Source organism: Canis aureus, chromosome 14, assembly GCF_053574225.1.
Source record: "Canis aureus isolate CA01 chromosome 14, VMU_Caureus_v.1.0, whole genome shotgun sequence".
NCBI classification, from domain to species: domain Eukaryota; kingdom Metazoa; phylum Chordata; class Mammalia; order Carnivora; family Canidae; genus Canis; species Canis aureus.
The window spans coordinates 66,244,491-66,263,845 of record NC_135624.1 but is presented as its reverse complement, the minus strand read 5'-3'; the positions used below and the strand labels follow the sequence as shown (position 1 = coordinate 66,263,845).

At 37.3% G+C, this 19,355-nt stretch overlaps 1 protein-coding gene across 18 annotated transcripts in view; it reads right to left on the bottom strand.

The window, feature by feature from the left end:
- Nucleotides 1-19,355, bottom strand: part of MTHFD2L (methylenetetrahydrofolate dehydrogenase (NADP+ dependent) 2 like) — a 134,474-nt gene that overhangs the window by 76,283 nt on the left and 38,836 nt on the right. For 17 of the 18 annotated variants that reach the window (XR_013352354.1, XR_013352355.1, XM_077848349.1 and 14 more), the window contains one exon: nucleotides 19,019-19,126. The exons of the other annotated variant lie outside the window; for it this stretch is intronic. Coding sequence is in view for 15 of the 17 variants with exons in the window: in XM_077848349.1 (XP_077704475.1) it covers nucleotides 19,019-19,126 (108 nt within the window). In the remaining 2 variants the exon portion in view is untranslated. The remainder of the gene's footprint in view (nucleotides 1-19,018; nucleotides 19,127-19,355) is intronic. 18 annotated transcript variants of the gene reach the window in all.

The following is a 19,355-nucleotide window of genomic DNA, read 5'->3' as shown; positions in this document are numbered from 1 at the left end:
AGTATACTTTTTTTCGGTCTCAAGTATGAGCTAGGGCATACTAATTAGGGAAAGGGCGTTCCAAGCCAACAGAATAACAGGAAAAAAAGTGGACTAATTTTGAAGTTATATGTTTAGGAAATGACAAAGAGGTCTAAGATGTAACAGGTGGTATTCACACATGCTTTAAGGAACTGATGTATGAATAAGAGAAGTTAGCAGACTGAGGGGTTCCAGTGCTTCAAGTGTGAACCAAGGAGGAGGAGTGAGAGAAGGCCAGGAAGAAGGAAGTCAAAGGATTCCTGGTGAGGACATAGCTGCGTGAGACAGTGCCTTTTTTCTTCTCCTGTAGATAACATACAAATGCTACACAATGAATTAAAAAAAAACTCCGTAATGTCCATTTTTAGCAAAACTAGAAGACATATTTTCCACAGCCTCCAAAAAATATGTGAGAGTTACCCAGGCCCAGTAGAGTTAGCGTATACTGCACAAGAATAAAGGCAGCAAAGCAATGCAGAGAGTAAGATGGCCAGTAGCAGCGATCTCTGAAAATGACTGCAAAAATATACTGCTTGTAGGTGCAGGGTTCATGTCAAAATGCAAAACATATCTCTTATAGAAGAAGCCTTCTTGGATCCAGTAAAGTTCCTAGTGGCTAGACTCCCATGGAGGAGCCATTTCAACAGGAGGCAGTTGGAGTCTGTGTAAGTGATGAAGGAGGGATCTGAGGACTGCCAGGCACCTCCTCTCCAACCCCCAGCGGAAGTACCCTAAGAATAGCAGATCCAAGAAATCCAACTCATTCAAGGATAAGTAATAAAACAAAGAAACAAAAAAAGGATTTGACATAGAATTAGCCAAAGGATGCTATGTAAAAATTAGCCCAGGAATTTGGGGAAGGATGGATCTTTTCTGATTCTAGTGGTGGTTACATGACAATATTCATTTGTCTAAATTCATGGAACTGTACACCCAGAAGAATGGATTTTACTATTTTTTTTAAGTAAATGAAAGAATACATTTTAAAAATAGCAGACCCTTGTTAAAAAAAAAAAAATAGCAGACCCAAGGAAAAAAACAAAAGGCAATAAACAAAAAATACTTTTTAAAGAATTTACTAACAGGGCAGCCCCAGTGGCGCAGCGGTTTAGCGCCGCCTGCAGCCCGGAGTGTGATCCTGGAGACCTGGGATCGAGTCCCACGTCGGGCTCCCTGCATGGATGGAGCCTGCTTCTCCCTCTGCCTGTGTCTCTGCCTCTCTCTCTCTCTCTGAATAAGTAAATAAATAAATCTTTAAAAAAATAATAATAATTTTTAAAAAAAGAATTTACTAACATACCAATATACTCAACAACAAAAAGTGTTGCAATGGAAAAGCTGAATATTATGGCCAAATATTACACCAAAAATTTAAAAATTAAGAACATAAAGTCACAAAATCTGGGAAAAGAAGATTTGAATTCATATAAAGTGACCTATAAAGGTCAACATTAAGAAAAATTTCAGTAATGTAAAGTTTAAAAAAAGAATAGTAAAAGCAAAAATTCAGATTGGTACATTCAACTCCAGAAAACAGCAGAGCAATATTTACAGGAGACTCACCTAAAAAAATTGGGAGACTTTATATCCAGTCATATCATCTTCCAAGATTAAAAGTTACAGAAAGCATTTGACAAAATACAGCATCCATTCCTGGTCAAAACTCTTCAGAGTGTAGGGATAGAGGGAACATTCCTCGACATCTTAAAAGCCATCTATGAAAAGCCCACAGCAAATATCATTCTCAATGGGGAAGCACTGGGAGCCTTTCCCCTAAGATCAGGAACAAGACAGGGATGTCCACTCTCACCACTGCTGTTCAACATAGTACTGGAAGTCCTAGCCTCAGCAATCAGACAACAAAAATACATTAAAGGCATTGAAATTGGCAAATTTTAAGAACTTGGAATATTGTTCCCATGTTTTTCTTTTTTTCCCTGAGGAACTTGCTAAATGACTAAATTTAATAAATCAAGTATCATATATCATAAACTAGCAAAAGGATTATTGGAGAGTTTGGGATATATTTAGCCATAAAACTGAGACTTAAAAAAATATGAGGATGGGGGTGACAGACAAAAATGTAAATACTATTTGCTCTGATTATGGAGAAATGTTACAACCAACTAAACTGGAATGGGAAGGGCGAAGATGAGAAAGTTCGCTGATCATCTACTATTTAATGAGCAGGATCAACAGAAAAACATTTAAAGCTGATCAATCAACTAATGGAAGTATAAGGATTTTAGAAGTATAAGGTAAAAGTGTTAAAAGATCATTTTTATTGGCAAATATCAAGTAGGAGACAAAAGAAATGGAATCAGGGAAGAAAAAGAAAGTATTTTATCATTTTTAAAATTAGAGTATCAATAGATACCATATGAAGAAGAGACAACTAAGAGTACTGTGTAAAGTTAAAATAACTATTAGAGTAACAACAAACCTTCCTAAGTATCAGAAGAACCATCCACAAAAAAGGGAAAAAATGTAAAAAATGAATAAAAACAACAAATAGAACAGAGAATATTATGACAGTTCAGATCTTACATATTTATCATCACACCAACTTTTCATTTTCCTAAGCTATTTAAAATAATAATACTTCCAAATTGGCTTGCAAAGCAAAAACAAAATTTAATTCTATGCTGGATATAAGGCACATCTAAAACAAAGCTGTTTGGAAATGTTAAAAAATGGGCAAATGTATAGCAGGACAACTACAAAAAAAGAGATGATGTTCTTATTGTTAAATACGGAGTAATTTTACATTAGATAAGACAATGAAGTGCACATCGTAATGCAAAGACATGATTCAAATGAGCACACAACAATGATAAATAGATAACATATAAAGGAGAAACATAATTCATATAGCAGAAATTATAGGGGCTACAAATTGAAAAAGAAACACACTGTATTTGCTAAATTTAATTCACCTTTCTCAATCAACAACAGATCAAAGATATAGAAAATGTATATAGCATAATTCATGTTATGTACCTGATTGTAATACATCACATTTTGAAAGTAGAATATATATTTTCTTTTCATGTGATCAAAGAATATTTTTAAATGGTATGATTTTAACCACAGAGTATTTTAATTAATACTCAAAAATAGACAACAAGATAAACTTTAGTATTTTCTTTAATCACAAATCAATAAAGTTATAATTATTGAAAAAATCAGAAATTAGAGTTCTTCCATTGGAATTTTTAAAAATCCTATTTTAAATAATTTTTGGATCAAAAAGAAAACACAAACAACAGTGTGGAATTTCTAGAAACATTTATAATGAAATCACTACATATTAGATCCTATAAAATAAAGATAAAGCATAGAGGAAAACTCATAGATCTAAAATTATTATATCAATAAAATAAAAATAAGAAAATAAGTAAATCAATCACTTCACTTAAAAGTTAAAGAACAAAAAAGAAACAAAAGAAATTAGGAGGTAAGGTGTTAATATTAAATAAGTCTAAAAGCTGTAATATCATAAGCAGTGAGAGAATTCAATAAATTGCCAAGTAAAAAATAAACATACAGTAATAAATAGCTTTCATTTATAACAACATATTAGAAGAAACAGTAAAAGAAAAGACTCCACTACAATAGCAATACAAAAGGTAAAATACTCAGAAATAAACCTAACGAGAAATATGGAAAATCTATCTGATAAAAGAAAATCTCCAGAACAACACCAAAGACATAAGACTGAAGAACTAGAAGGATAAAACATGTTCTTGGATAAAAGACTCAAAATAATACAGATGATAATTCTCTCTGTTCATTACATATTTAATACAATTCCAATAAAAACTGGTAGTTATGCTTTTTTTTTTTTGAAAGAATATGATTTCATCTTAAAGTTAGTAAGGACAAATAAAAGACAACAACAAGGAAAGCTTTGAAAAGGAAGAACAATGAGAAGATAGTAGTACTTGAGAGTCTCTTATTTCGGTTAATGGTACCACCATCTGCCCAGCTATACAGAGCAAAGTCTATGAAGTCTCGTGTTTCTTCTTTTTCTCATTTGCTATAAACCATCAATAAATGTAGAATACGTGTTTCAAAGCATCCCAAGGCAAAACTGTGAAGCTTCCCCCCATCTCTTAGTACAGTTCCCCTACATGCAGAAAGGTCCTCTTACACATTAGCAACCTATGTAAGCGTGTTCTCCTGCATGAGAGCCTCCCAATGCCCACAAAAATCAAACCACACTAAAACCTCCCCTTTCATCAGTGCTGATGATTTCAGCAAGGAATTGAGGGATACATAATAATCCACTGAGTTGTATATACAGATAACAACCTGTAAAGTTTTGAGTAAAAGAAAAAAAATATGAAGGTGAATTTCAGTAAGCATAGAAAGCTCTTTTAGGCAACTCCACCTTCCCCTCAATAACGTCTAGTTAACTTGTTATTACTCCTGAGTGAGTCTGGCCAGTGAAACCCATGGGGAAATATCAAAACCATAATTAAACTCGATTGGTGAGTTTCTGATTATAACCATATCACCCTGCGGAAAGGCTTTCAGCCTATTACTCAGGTGACCAGAGGATGATAGCAAAGGAGACGTAACTCGTCGGAGTGAAAGGCAAATGTGTTCAAATCATGCCTCAGTCTCTTCTGCCTTTGCCTCCTGCGGATGAGCACCTTGGTACCTGTCCCTGCCCCTGGGAACCAGCTGTCCTGCAAACTAAATGCTTAGTTAACCTGTGAAAATTCTTGTCATTCCTGTTTCCAGTTTTGGTGCCCTCTTAATTTTTCTTCAGCAAATCCTCTGGCTTGCTGCACCTAATCCCTTCTAACTCCTCAACTCTTCCCTGGGGTAACCAGTACTAACAAGTTACAGCAGCTACTCTGCAGAATGATGAATATCTCTGACCCTCAGATGACTTTCTCCCACACTCGGTTTCATCCTCTTACTGTGCATATGATATCAGCCTGGGCGAGGACCTAATTTTTCTAATGATCACACGGACCCAGATAAAAAACATTTATAAGCAGAGTCTTAAGCAACTTCATGGTGCCCAGAGCTTTACATCATGTTTGTAAAATAGAGTAAGAATAAAAAACTTAGAACCTATCTCCTGGAATCTGAGAGTTCTGTTAGAACTTAATAATTAACTGCTGGGCAAGATACACTTCTTACTATATAAAAGTCCACAGTCAATCAAGAATTGTCTACTGGGAGCTGTCTGAGCAGTTTTCTAGGCTATTATTACACTGTAATTTGTGTAAAATTGCAGATTGTAGTGAAGAGTTTTGGCAACTAGCACAGAGTGCCAATTTGAGACAAATAATATTTGCTATAAGATGCTAGAACAAACGGCACAATATACTTCATTTTAGAGTAGCACTTTTTGGTTTAAATTACTTAAAATGAAGAGTTTATTTTTTTTCTTGGCCATTTCTAGGTCATTCTCTAGCTCCATTTATTCAATTATCAAGAAGTAATCCCAGAATCATGCTAAGCAATGGAAACACACAATTCCATACTCTCACATGAGAAACAGATATGTAAACCGGAATGAGAATACAGTGTGGTACGTTCCACATTAAAAGGAGTTATAAGTTACAGTGTTGGCACAGAGCATCACTATCTTCTCTAACTAAGAACAGCGCAGGGGCAGTTAAAGGTCTTAGAGAAGACAGATTCTTGATGTAAGCAGAACTTATTTTTCTTCTGCTTCAATACCCCCATCCTTATGCATCAATAAATCATTTTCCATAAAAATGTACAAAGGCATGTTATTTAGCCCAGACAGAAACTTCTTCCTTGCAAAAGCCAGTTTACCTTTTTGCAACTTTTACCATAATTCTAGATCTGTCTTCAACAGTAACACAGAACAAGTCTCAACTTCCTTTTCCATGAGGCAAATTTTCAAATAGCAGCTTGAACCTGAATTGACAGATGAAGCAAAATGGCAAATCCAATAGGAGCTAGAATCTCACATGTAGGCTTTGGCTTTGCCACTTTCGCTGGATAAGAGAAAACGGAGTCATTCTCAATACATTAACTCATACCATGGTCTGGTTTTAAAGGAGGGGTGCTTGGGTGGCTCAGTCAGATGAGCACCCAACTCTTGATTTCAGCTCAGGTCATGCTTTCAGGGTTGTGAGACTAACTCCTGAGTCAGACTCTGGTGCTGGGTGTGCAGTCTGCTTAGGATTCTCCCTCTCTCTCTCTCCCTCCTCCCTCTCCAATAAGGAAAGAAAGAAAAGAAAGAAAGAAAGAAAAAAAGAAAGAAAAGAAAGAAGAAAGAAAGAAAAAAAGAAAGAAAAGAAAGAAAAGAAAGAAAAAGAAAGAAAGAAAGAAAGAAGAAAGAAAGAAAGAAAGGAAGAAAGAAAGAAAGAAAGAAAGAAAGAAAGAAAGAAAGACAGACAAAACGCTGAGGAAATTACAGGCAAGAAAACTGTATTCATCACCAGAACAGCATCCAAAGGAGAAAAGCAGCCTGAGTTGTTTTTGGACAAATGCCTACAGAGGTCTAAAGATTCTGGATTGGAATGTTTCTTTTATTTTTTTTAAAAGATTTTATTGATTTATTCATGAGACACAGAGAGAGAGAGAGAGAGAGAGGCAGAGACACAGGCAGGAGAAGCAGGCTCCATGCAGGGAGCCCAATGTGGGACTCGATCCCGGGTCTCCAGGATCACGCCCTGGGCTGAAGGTGGCACTAAACCGCTGAGCCACCCGGGCAGCCCTGACTGTGTGTTTCTTACTCAATTTGTAAGATGTGATTGTATCTTGTAGCATAACACACACACACACACACACACACAGACCTCTCCACAGAGAAATTCTCTGTAGCAGCTAAATGGACAGAGTCTAGATATAAGATAACCCTTATATAAGAACTTACTACACATCTAACACTGTTCTAGCACCTTACACATATTATCATACATTTCCATATCACACAATCTTCACAAGACACTGTTAGAGTACTTTTTATAGGGCAGTGAGTAATGCTATTTGTATTTTATAAATGAAGAAACCAAGGAGACACAAAAAGTCCAGTCATTTGTCCAAGGTCATATAAACTATGTAAGAGCCAGAATTCAAACTAATTTAGTCTGGCTCTAGAGCCCAGGCTGCTCATCATGGCACTCGACAGACAGCCTCTGTCCACACTGGGCAGAAAGCAGCAGCTCTGCTGGAGTTCACAGTGCTAAAATCAGAGCTGGCAACCACTATGTAGTCACTTCGGAACACCATTTCTGGACAATTGTCCTGCCTGTGAGGGATCTTGGATGACACTTCTTCTTTCATAGGGATAAATTCTGCCTTCAGATCCTACCTGGTGTGCACTGGTAGTAGTGATAAGAGGCCAGCTAATGACAGAAAACACATGTGTCTCTAATACAAAAAGGGCAGTTTTAGCTTCCATTTTTATCATTTATAAAATGATCCATGGGGCCATTTCCCAGATCTTGAAATAGTACTGCATTCTCTTGACTCCTAAATTCCATTTACTCTAAGTTTTCTAGTTCTTTGTTTTACTCTATTTCTTTTAAGATTTTATTTATTTCTTTGAGAGAGAGAGAGAGAGCACAAGCAGGATGGAGGGGCAGAGAGAGGAGAAAAGGAAGCAGACTCCCCGCAGAGCAGGAGCCCAACGATGTGGAGCTCCACCCCAGGACTCCGGGATCGTGACCTGAGTTGAAGGCAGACATTTAACTGACTGAGCCACCCAGGCACCTCTTTAAGTTTTCTATTTCAACTGCAGCTGCTTTTTCTGGATTAAATCACCCAAATAATTTTAGGGATAGTTACAGAGCACTCAGATCTAAGCCTTCTTTTCATGCTTAAAATGGGCCAGGTTTCAAATGCATTTTTATCTGGTTAAGACCTGGCTGGTCTGATTTGTTGTAGATCCTTCAGTTATCTTCCAAACACATGGACGATTAGGTAGATGACAACTAAGGAAGACAGTTTCACTTTTAAATAGTCAAATACCATTTCAAGCTTACTTCTTTTAAACAACTATCTCAAAGTACCTTTGAAACAAACAGTATTAGGGAGGAATGACAGAGCCCTGACCACCAATGTTTCTAGATATTGAAAAATATCTGCCCCTTTATTTGGCCAAAGATTATTGAAGTCAAAGATTCATTTCTTCAATAAAGATAATACATAAGTGAAAAAAAAAGGCATAATAAAATTCTACATAGTAATTTATGTTATGAAGACAGGAATGCAGAGTAAGTGAATACAGAATAATAGCATGGGTGTTATTTTGATAAGGTGGCAAGGGACAATGTGAGAAGTTAACATTCAGAGAGAAACCCAAAGGAAATTAGAAAAATAACTTATGTAAATAATTTCAAAAAAGAGCATTTCAGTCGGAAGGAAAACCAAGTCAAAGACCCTGACACAAGAGTGTGGATGACATTCTTGGGAAGCAAAGGGCAGCTGCAGCTGGAGGGCAGTGATGGAGGGTGAGGATGGTAGGAAGCGAGTGAAAAGATGCAGCCCAGGTCAGTTCCTGTAAGGTCTTGCATATCACATTAAGGAATCTGGATTTTATTCTGATGTAATGTTGTTCTGAATGTTACAGGAAACCATGGGTGATTGAGACCCACTGTGTAGAACGTATGGAAGAAGGGACAAGGGTGGATGCAGAGAAACTAGTTTGTAAATTTGATAGTGCTCCAAGTGAAAGATGATGGCTATCTTGAATAATTGGATCATTTTGGTGGAAGTGATCATGGGTATATTTTAAATAGATTGCTAATGGATAAGACATGAAATGGGAGCGAGAGGTCAAGGGTGGCCGGAGCACCTGGGTGAAGTGACAGTGGTATGTCCTAAGACAGGACAGACTATGAGGAGTAAAATTAAGATTGAAGGTTTGCATATGGTAAGTTGGGAAGCGTCTATTGGCCGTGCAAGTGGACTTGTCAAGTGAACAGTGGTTACATGGGTCTTGACATATTGGGAATACAGAGGGCATTTAAAGCTAAGGTACTAGAAAGGATGACCCAGGAATGGCTCTAGAATGAGAAGTGAAGCTCTAGGCTTATCCCAGTGTTTTGAGTAATTGTTCTCAACCTTGACCAACCTTAGAATCTTCTATGGAGCTTTCTAAAAAATACTGATACTCAGGTCCAACTTGGAGATTCTGATTTGGGCAGCCTGGGTGGCTCAGTGGTTTAGCGCTGCCTTCAGCCCAGGGTGTGGACCTGGAGACCCGGGATGGAGTCCCAAGTCGGGCTCCCTGCATGGTGCCTGCTTCTCTCTCTGCCTGTGTCTCTGCCTCTCTCTCTCTCTCTGTGTCTCTCATGAATAAATAAATAAAATCTTAAAAAAAAAAAAAGATTCTGATTCAATTATTCTGTGTTGGGCTCAGGCAGCCATATTTTCAAAAGCCCCTCAATGATTCTAGTGGGTGGCAAAGGTTGAGAACCACTGTTTTAGAGTTGGGAAGAACAGAATGACCCAGAAATAGAGAATGAGAAGAAATATCTAGTGAAATAAAAGAAATGCATGCCAGTGGTAGCTTTAATCTGTGCTTAAGCAATAAAAGAAATAGCCCTATAAGATGTGGCCATTTCATTAAATTAAAAAGCATGTTGAGGGCAGCTCTGGTGGCTCAGCGGTTTAGTGCTGCCTGCAGCCTGGGGTGTGATCCTGGAGACCTGGGATCGAGTCCCACATCGGGCTCCCTGCATGGAGCCTGCTTCTCCCTCTGCCTGTGTCTCTGCCTCTCTTTCTCTCAGTATCTCTCATAAATAAATAAATAAAATCTTTAAAAAGAAATAAATTAAAAAAATAAAAAGCATGTTGTGAATATTACTCAGTTTATTATATAGTTTCCTGTTTATAAGTACCCTCAGGAGAAATTATTTTTCAGTCTTAACACCAGAAAATGTTTTCTTTATCCTGAGCATGTGTTTTTTTTTTAATCCTAAAGACACTTAATTGGGTAACTAATCATTTCTTTTCCTGCTAAAGAGCTCTCAAGATGAAATTAGTGACTCAATCCTAGAAAGTATAGTTTAGATTCAAACAAATTCACCAAACATACATTCAGCACTAGTATATGAAAAGCAATGTGCTTGACAGTAGTAATATACCTATTAAGATTTAATGATATGCCCATTTTTAATAGCCTTATTCTTGGCTCTGTGTTAGTTTAGGCCTTGCTTCCCCCCTTTTAACTATTTCTCATTGGCAATGTGTTTTATATATTGCTATGGCATACCTTAAATGCTTTTTATTTATTTATTTTTAAAAATTGAGACAGGTGTATTTTTTTTTTTAAGATTTTATTGATTTATTCGTGAGAGACACACAGAGAGAGAGAGGCAGAGACACAGGCAGAGCCAGAAGGAGAAGCAGGCTCCATGCACCGGGAGCCCGACATGGGATTCGATCCCTGGTCTCCAGGATCGTGCCCTGGGCTGAAGGTGGCGCTGCTCCTCTAAAAATACTTTTTAGAGTGAGTATACTGTAATAGCTAACATGTGTGAATACTAAATACTTTACAGGTATCAGTTCACTTAATTCATCCAACAATTGTGCTGTGCATACCCAGATCTCATAGTGATATACAAGAACAGAATGTGTATTTAGGCAATAAGAACAAAGAGTCTATCCTCATCAACTAGGTTCTCCTGCTCCAGAAGCCAATCTTCACCAGTCAAAACTGCAGCTATGGTGTGAACAACATGGCAGCCATAAATGAAGATGTTGGCTTTGAAGCATTCTATTTCTAGGACTACTTTCCTATGAATGGGAATGAAACGTTGTGAGTCATCTACATGAATCAATTCCCCAGGTGACCAAATTCCCCATGGTGCCAAATTGCCAAGTCAGGATTGATAGTGTTTCTGATTGTGAAATAGATTTTAAACTATAAAAAACTAAAGCAATCAGATCCCTCCAAATTTTAGCCAAAACAAGCTGGCCAGCTCAGCCATGGGCAATGGGTGCTGACATGAGCCAAAGTATTGTTTTTTCCTTTCTAGTTGCTTTGGCTAGAAGAGGGGTGTGTGTGTGTGTGTGTGTGTGTGTGTGTGTGTGTGTGTTTGCTACAGCTGTATATAATTTTTGCATTTATTTTCCACTTTCCAAGATTAACAGATGAAAATAAAACTCAAGGGCCTAACAGCAATGTCTGATTCTGCAAGCATGCTTAGAAGATAAAAAATGAATACTAAGTAAGTATTTGCAAGATTTCTGCCTGCATTTGAGAGTGAAATATACAGACGTTTCCAAGAACATTGTGCTGCTTACTGCCCTTCTATTCATCCTCTCTATGGAAAAAGGCTAGGGCTCTGGGGGTATACTAGCACAAATATAGCAAACACGTAGATACAAATATAGCAAACATAAATACAAATATATGTATTTTGTTAGGGAAAACAAAAAACAAAAAACCAACTTCCCAGAATCAAATACTAAATATTGTCACCCTATCAGAGAATCACAGTGCTTACCATGTTAGAGGCTATACTATATATTATTATTATATTAAAGTTTCTGAGAAATATCACAGTCAAGTTATAGGTTCAATTTTGTTTAATCCAGATTTCCCAAACTTATTTGACCAACTCCTCTCCCTTTTTTAAAAAATTCAAATCCATTTATATCAGTGTTGCTTAGAATACAGCTTATGAGTAGCTGTATTAAATCTTTCATGATACTCTTCGTCTACAAATAAAGTAAATGTACCCATTCATCTGTTGAACAAAGACTTTCTGGACAGCTATTGTGTGAGGTGTTGGAGATAAGATGGGAAGATAAACAGAGGCGGTCTTTGCTTTTGTGGGGTTAACAGTCAAGTAGGTGTGATGAACATTAATCAAATAATGACACTAAGAAACACTAATCACCAACTGATGTATGATGTGAAGGAGAAGTCCTTCAGTGTGTCCGTGGTGGGACAGGCTATCAGAGAAGCCTGCCCAAGAAGTTATATCTGCGCGGACATATAATACATGAGTAAGAAGGAGCACTCCTACCTGCAAGGCTGAAGAATGGCAATTAAGGGGTTAAAACAGAACAAAGAGGGAGGTAGCAAAGAGAAGCAGCACTGGGAAGTCCTGAAAGTCTGCAGAAATATTCACAAAGGGAAATAGGAAAAGATTTCAGAATTTAAAAAAGCAACAAATTAGAAGAAGAAGAAAAAAAAAAAAAAACAAGAAACTTCAGAGATACTTCTTGATCAAACAGACTAGACCCTACACTATTTAAGCACATTTAGGATCTTTATATAACAACACTTTGGGGACTGACTTTATTTTTTTTTTTAATAGATTTATTTATTTTGGAAAGACAGCAAGTGCATGTGGGGAGGGGTCAAGGGAGGGGAGGAGAGAGAGAAAGAGAATCTTCTAGCAAACTCTCCGCTGAGTGTGGAGCCTGATCCAGCGTTCGATCTCATGAACCTGAGATCATGACCTGAGCCAAAACCAAGACTTGGACACTCAACCAACTAAGCCACCCAGGCGCCCCTGACTTTGTTTTAAATCACTAATGCATCATTTATATGTACGGTATGAATTATTTATTTTGTAGAGAGAGAAAAGTTTTCTTCCAGATTTTAGGAATTTTTAATAATTTCTGTTGAGATCAAGTGTGTTCAGGGTGGTAATGGCCCCAGACATAATTTTTAATAATTTCAAGTAGAAGATAGCTTTGTTTTCACCTATTAGTAGTCTGAAGTACAGAATGGTAACAGAAGGTAGACAACAGAAGGGTGTAACATTCATATATAACCATAATTAGAAATTCTTCCTATAGCTAAACTCTTATTATAGAAAGCTCTCTCTTTTGCAGCACTTTGCACAATTATGGTGATTAATCATTCATCCCTGTTTAATGGCTGTCTTTCCTACTAGACTGTAAGCTCAAGAGGACAGAGCAATAGCTGGTTTATTTACCATCGTATTCCCCATGTTTAGTGACAAAAAAATCAGCTCTTTTGTAAGAAAGCAGTATCTATCAACAGCTTGACAGGAAAAAAAGTTAGTCTAAAAAAGGATAGATCCTAAATGTTTTTCCTGGAAAAGTATGGTAACATCTTTGAATTAATGCTGCCAGGAATATCCTCCCCTCCGTTCCAGTGTCCTGAGGTCTCCTCCCTGTCCTCTGATAGTGATGAAGCACTCCTCTCCCCTGTGATCTGATTCTTGGGGAGAGGGGAGTCTTAAATTATACTTTTATAATAAATGTCTGTAACTTTAATTTTTTAAAAGATGTATTTATTTATTCATGAGAGACACAGAGACAGAGAGAGAGAGAGGTAGAGACACAGGCAGAGGGAGAAGTAGGTTTTCCGCAGGGAGCTGGATATGGAACTTGATCCCAGGACCCCGGGATCATGCCCTGAGCCGAAGGCAGGTGCTCAATCGCTGAGCCTCCCAGGTGTCCCAATGTCTGTAACTTTAAAATACGAAGGAATTAGTGTGTGGTAAGCTCCTAGCTAGCTATAGCTACTTCTCTCACCCTTTTTCCCTTCCTTCTCAAGATACAAGGATTTCTGTAAATGACAATATTTTATTTTAAATTCCTAGCCTGTAGCCTCATTTTCTACAATACCAGCACATTACTTGGCACATAGGAGACACTAAATAAACTTTCACTGATGGGCTGGCTGGTTACATTATTATGTGCCAAGTCCTGTGCTGAATTTCAGAGATATGAAAAAGCCAGAGACACATGTTTGTCATGGAGAAGTTCACATTCACCAAACATGTGTAGGAAAGAACAGGTAGATGATCAACATGAGAGAGGAGAAGTATTGCGATTGCAGCAACTACAACATGTGTAAGGTCAGAAGATTTGGGCCGCGTCTAAAAACATGGGTGTGAAGTGGTGAAGCGAGCAGGTGAGCGGTGAGAAGTGGCATCCCATGCAGAGGGAACAGGATATACAAGGGCAAGGAGGTGTGGAAAGGATGGCATGTTTGGATGGCATCCAGCCTGGGATTCCATGGCCTTCAGCATCAGGTCCCAGGAAGAAAGCGACAAGAGGAATGTACTGAAAGGCAGTGTAGAGCAGATCACAATAACCTTATGAGTGGTACCTGGAATAAGCTGGCTTACAAACACTAGAAAAGGGATGCTTTGTACTGGTAATAAATACCTCGTACTCTGAGGTCATGGGGAAAGAGAGAAAATGAAAGGGAAAAAGAAAGATGGGGATGTCACTTTATATTTTAAATAATGTTTAATGTTAGATCCAAGAGTGTAATAGTTCCAGCTGTCTTATGTAAGAATACGTGCTATATCCCAAGTACAGTGCTTTCTAGATAAGAACTGGCTGAATTTAGGAGATGTTAAAAATTAAGCAGTACTCGGTGCACCTGAGTGTCTCAATTGGTTAAGTGTCTGACTTCAGCTCAGGTCATGATCTAGGAGTCCCGGGATCCAGCCCAACACTGGGCGCCCTGCTCAGTGGGGAGCCTGCTTCTCCCTCTCCCACTGCCTTCCCCCTCCCCCTATGCTCTCTTTCAAATACATAAAATCTTTAAAAATAAATTAAGCAGTACCCTTATTATTCAGCTTAGAAAAGGAGACTAGAACAAGCATTTTTTTTCTGTTACTTTCCACTATGCAAACTCAGTGCTGGAATTCAGTAAAGTCTAACCAACATGGAAGCATCACAAGACATAATATTTGCAATATCTTATTATGAGTACTTCTAACTTAGGGGTAGTGGGATGGGAGGGAGAGAGACTAAATGCCTGCCATCCTCCCTGCCCCAGTTTGACAATGGTTCATTCCATGGAGGTAGCAAACGTCTCACTCCACTCTGCTGCCAACAATGTCTCCAGTCCTTATGGTGTGATCCTTTGCATGACTCCTGCATTCCCAGGCGTTCCTATTTGGCTCCTCTCTTTGAAACCCAGAGTGCCTGGCCCAACCTGGCACTGGTCTGAGCTTAATCACACATACCACTCACATCACGTTGCACTGCTCGGAACATCCACTCCTGTGTTAGCACCTGAAAGCATGTCCTATAGGTAAGAGATAATGCTTCCAGTCCGGCAAAAGTGTTCATTTTCACAACTGGAGCCAATTTTCACGAAGGAAGGGCATTCTCTTGGCAAAATGTCTCATGGTTTTCCATTTTGATAAGATTCCCCTTGAGTAAAAATTACCCGAGTAAAAATACAGAAAGTTGCAGCAGAAGGGCAGCTTGAATCCAAAGCTGCTCACCAATGCAGAAGCAGTGTTTTGAGAAAACAGTCTTCAAAGATGAACTCTGAAGATGCGGACTATCATCTTCCAGAAACAGAACTAAGTCTTTTCTACCAGTCTTCTCTACAGTGTTTCACAGAGAATTAAGTACTGAATGCATATTGCATGAAATTAAGAAGATCCCTGAGCCTACTGAACTCTAAGCACAATTAGCTTGTTGTTCTTCCTTTTAAAATGCTCTTTGAAAAAGTCCCTGCATCAGGGCACCTGGATGGCTCAATTGTTGAGTGTCCAACTCTTGGTTTTGGCTCAGGTCATGATCTCAAGGTCGTGAGATAGAGCCCCAAATCAGGCTCCATGCTCATTGGGAAGTTTGCTTGGGATTCTCTCCCTCTCCCTCTGCCCCTCCCCCCTCCAGCATGCATGCTTGCTCTCTCTAAAATACATAAATAAATCTTTTTTTTTTTTTTAAAGTAAAAGTAAATCCCTACATCAATGCAAGGATTGCAATGATACAACAACCTTTCAGCTAGAGGAGAAGCGTGTAACTACATGCTGTAGTTGTCTAGGGGTAATCTATATAGATGCAATGTCCTATGTAAGAATATAAACTACGCAGAAAGACACTTACTCTAAAAAACCCTGAAATAAAATCAGAATCTCATTCCTTTGGTGACAATTAATAATCTTAACACCTGGTCATCATGCCACTTTGTTATCTTGGAGGAATTTCTATTTTAGAGAAACTTGAAGAACTTCTCTCTTGCTTCCTCACAGTAAAGCTACAAATAAAGACATTGGGCTGAAACCAATGGTATTCAGTTTCCATTCTAAAGAAAAGTGAGACTGGGTAGGTTACCATATACAAAGAAGTTAAAAGAATACACAGTGTCTTCTAGGTAGTCACAATGGCATTCAAGTATCCTTGTAAGTAGTGGAGCTCAAGAGAAGAGATTCTCCATTATCATTATCTTTACACCCCCTCAATTAACCACAGGCTTCCCTAAGCAAATGCAGTGTTTTCTTAGAGATGTCAAAATTTATTTTGTGCCATTGAATATTTACAATTTAAAACATGCAAAAAATAAATAAATAAATAAATAAATAAATAAATAAATAAATAAATAAATACATGCATACTTGTATATCATGCACCTCTGTATCTATCTCCCCCTTTATCACCAAGACTCTAAGCTCTTGAAAGACAGGAACCATCTCTGACCTACTCTACATAAATTATAGAGTGGCTCAAATGCCATGTCCTCAACAAAGCCTTCCGTGATGACATGTCCTCAGCAGAAGATGATCTCCCTGCAGCATCCTGCTGTGTCAAGCACCAGCACTACCCTTTTGCCTCAAGATTTTAGCACATTCTCAGTGCTTTATATATTTCAAGCCCTTGAGGAATTAAAAGAAATTCTTTCTCACCAAACAACTGGGATTTATGTCCCAAATAATCAGGACTAAAAGCTAGCCAAAAGTGACACATATTAATCAAGCTAAATTACAGTATAGCCATTTTTCTTCTAGTACAATTATCTTTGGCTCTAAGACACAAATGAATCATTAGGGTTCTGAATCTCTTCTGGCAAAGAAATACAGTAGGAGCTGAACGCTCAACATTGTGAGTGTCATCAGAACAGTTCCATAGATATGAATTTGCCTAGTTAATCCCCCTTCATTATCTCCATTAGCTAACAATGCACATGTAGTCACTGCACATAATTACTGCTCTAACAGACAGGAACGTTTGAAATATTAACTTTCCCACAGACTCCAAATCTTCAGTAAGCAGCTCTCAACAATTCATTATATTAATCATATATGTCACCACATTCCCATTAAATATACATGAGATTAAACACCACTCATTTTACAAACTGCCCAACATCATTTTTAATATAATTTATTACCTTTTAGATACTGCAATTATAACGGCACCTAGGTGCTGCTATAATAAATGCAAATTTAACTACCTGGCATATAAATAACCAATATTATAACTAATTCCACTTTTATTCAATTTTTAACATGCATTCAAGTAAGAATATTTTGTAATACACAACATAAAATGTTTATAAAGTTAATATGTATTATGACATGGGGATGTCTAATTTAAAGTCGCATAAAAAAGGGATAAATTGATTTTCTTAGACTTAGGTATTCTAGACAAATAAATAATTCAAAATGCAAACCTACCAAGAAATTAGCATAAAATACATTGATAACCTATGAGAAAAAGTACAATGGGAAGTACGATTATGTACATTATGATGTCATATTTCTAATCACTTTACAGACTTTATAAATTCTATGTTTATGTAAATTATTGCAACAAAGACTAGCAGAAAAAGACAAAATGAAGGGGAAAAATACATCATTAACTTGGATCATGTCACTCTAAACTTTATAGTTAATATGGCCGCAGATTATTAAGTTAAACATATAATGGAAATAATAGTAACAGCCACAGTTTACACTTACTGAGCGCTAACTTAACTTACTGTGTCAGGCACTATAATTAGGGCTTTACACTCATATCTCATCTAATTTTCACAAAAACCCAGAGAAGGAGATATTAATATTATTTGCATTTTACGGATGTGGGAAGTGGAAACTTGCATGGCATAAATGTCTCGCCCAAGCACACATGGCTTGGCAGGACAGGGTCTGACTCCAAGTCTATCCTCCTAAACCCGGTCAACACCCAGCTCCCAGCTCTGGATTCACCACTTCTTTGTGTGCCTTAGGTAAGTCACCTAAAGTCTGGAGAGCTCATTCCTTTAGCTGCAAAATTAAAATAATCTATGCCAGAATTACTAAGAATGAAAAAGATGGTTTATGAGAAAGTACCATGTAGGTTGTGGAACAACATAATGCTGCTTGTTATGTCATCAATGAAGTAAGAAAATAAAAGGTTGAAAATGAAGAAAAAAATGGCAAACTGACACCGAGTCAAAATTTTCCAAAAAAATGGTATACCTAGGTAAATGTTTCTGGTTGTTTTAACTTGCTTAATGTAGAAAATACTCCACAAAGGCAAATATGAATCAATATTATATCCTAAGAGACAGCACTAGTAGATAGTAGAGTTAGACATAAATAATAACACTAGAATTGTAGGTGTTCACCATGATATTGTGTTCATATTACTAGATTTAGCCTTTCAAAAAGCTCCTCAAAACTAAGGCTTTTTAAAGTTACCTGGAATCATTACCAGGCCCTAATTTACTGCAATCCACATACACATTTTGATTAGCGGCAACATTTAAATCCTCAGGCCCAGGAAGGAAAAGTAATACTCAAAAGTCTCATTCATCATTTAAGATAGTGATATGTCATCACTGGGCTTCTTTTTCCATAGGGCTTTGTGACTTAAAAAGTTATTTCATGTGCCTTATGTCAACAAAGATCCTAAAAGAAAGATCTAAAAATTTAAGATCAAGACACTGGAATTCACCCAGGTTAATAATTATAAGAAATCTATATATCTATACCTCAGTGTGTGTGTGTGCCTCTGAGCATGCAGACGTCCATCAACATGTGATTGTTACGTATTTAGTGGCTTTCTACTTTTCTTAATGTTTATATTGTCAATTATTTAAAGAAAATGTATAAGGCCAAAATAATAACAGTAATAGGGACAAAGGGGCTGTATATTCCCAGCAACTCTTTTATTCATTTTCAAGGTGCTCATGTCATTAGATGAAAAAGGGAAGCCTTAATTTGCATCAACTCACGAATATACCAAGTCACATTTTTAAACATCCTTACTTGATGACTTTCACAATAAAGAAAATTGTAAGAGTATATGGAATCTCTAAGGTCCTACCTACCTCCTGGCCGTTCGTGTTCTCCATCAGTGTGTAAAAGCATGGCAATGGGCATCCCTACATTCTTGGATCTTCCAGCTACAACCACATTTTTCCCAAATGTTTCAATTCCTTAAAACACAGAGTTTGATTTAAATGAAGAATCAAAAACAAGAAGCAAATTAAACATTTGAACAGCCAAGTAAAACATTCTTTAAAAACTTCTAATTAAATTTGAATTACTGTGTGGCTAGTCTATAATGTGCCCACATTCATTATTTATAAATATTCTTCTTATGTTTCTTGGATTTGTCACTTCCTCTTTAATTGTCCTTGTTAAAAAACTACATTTTTCAAGTTG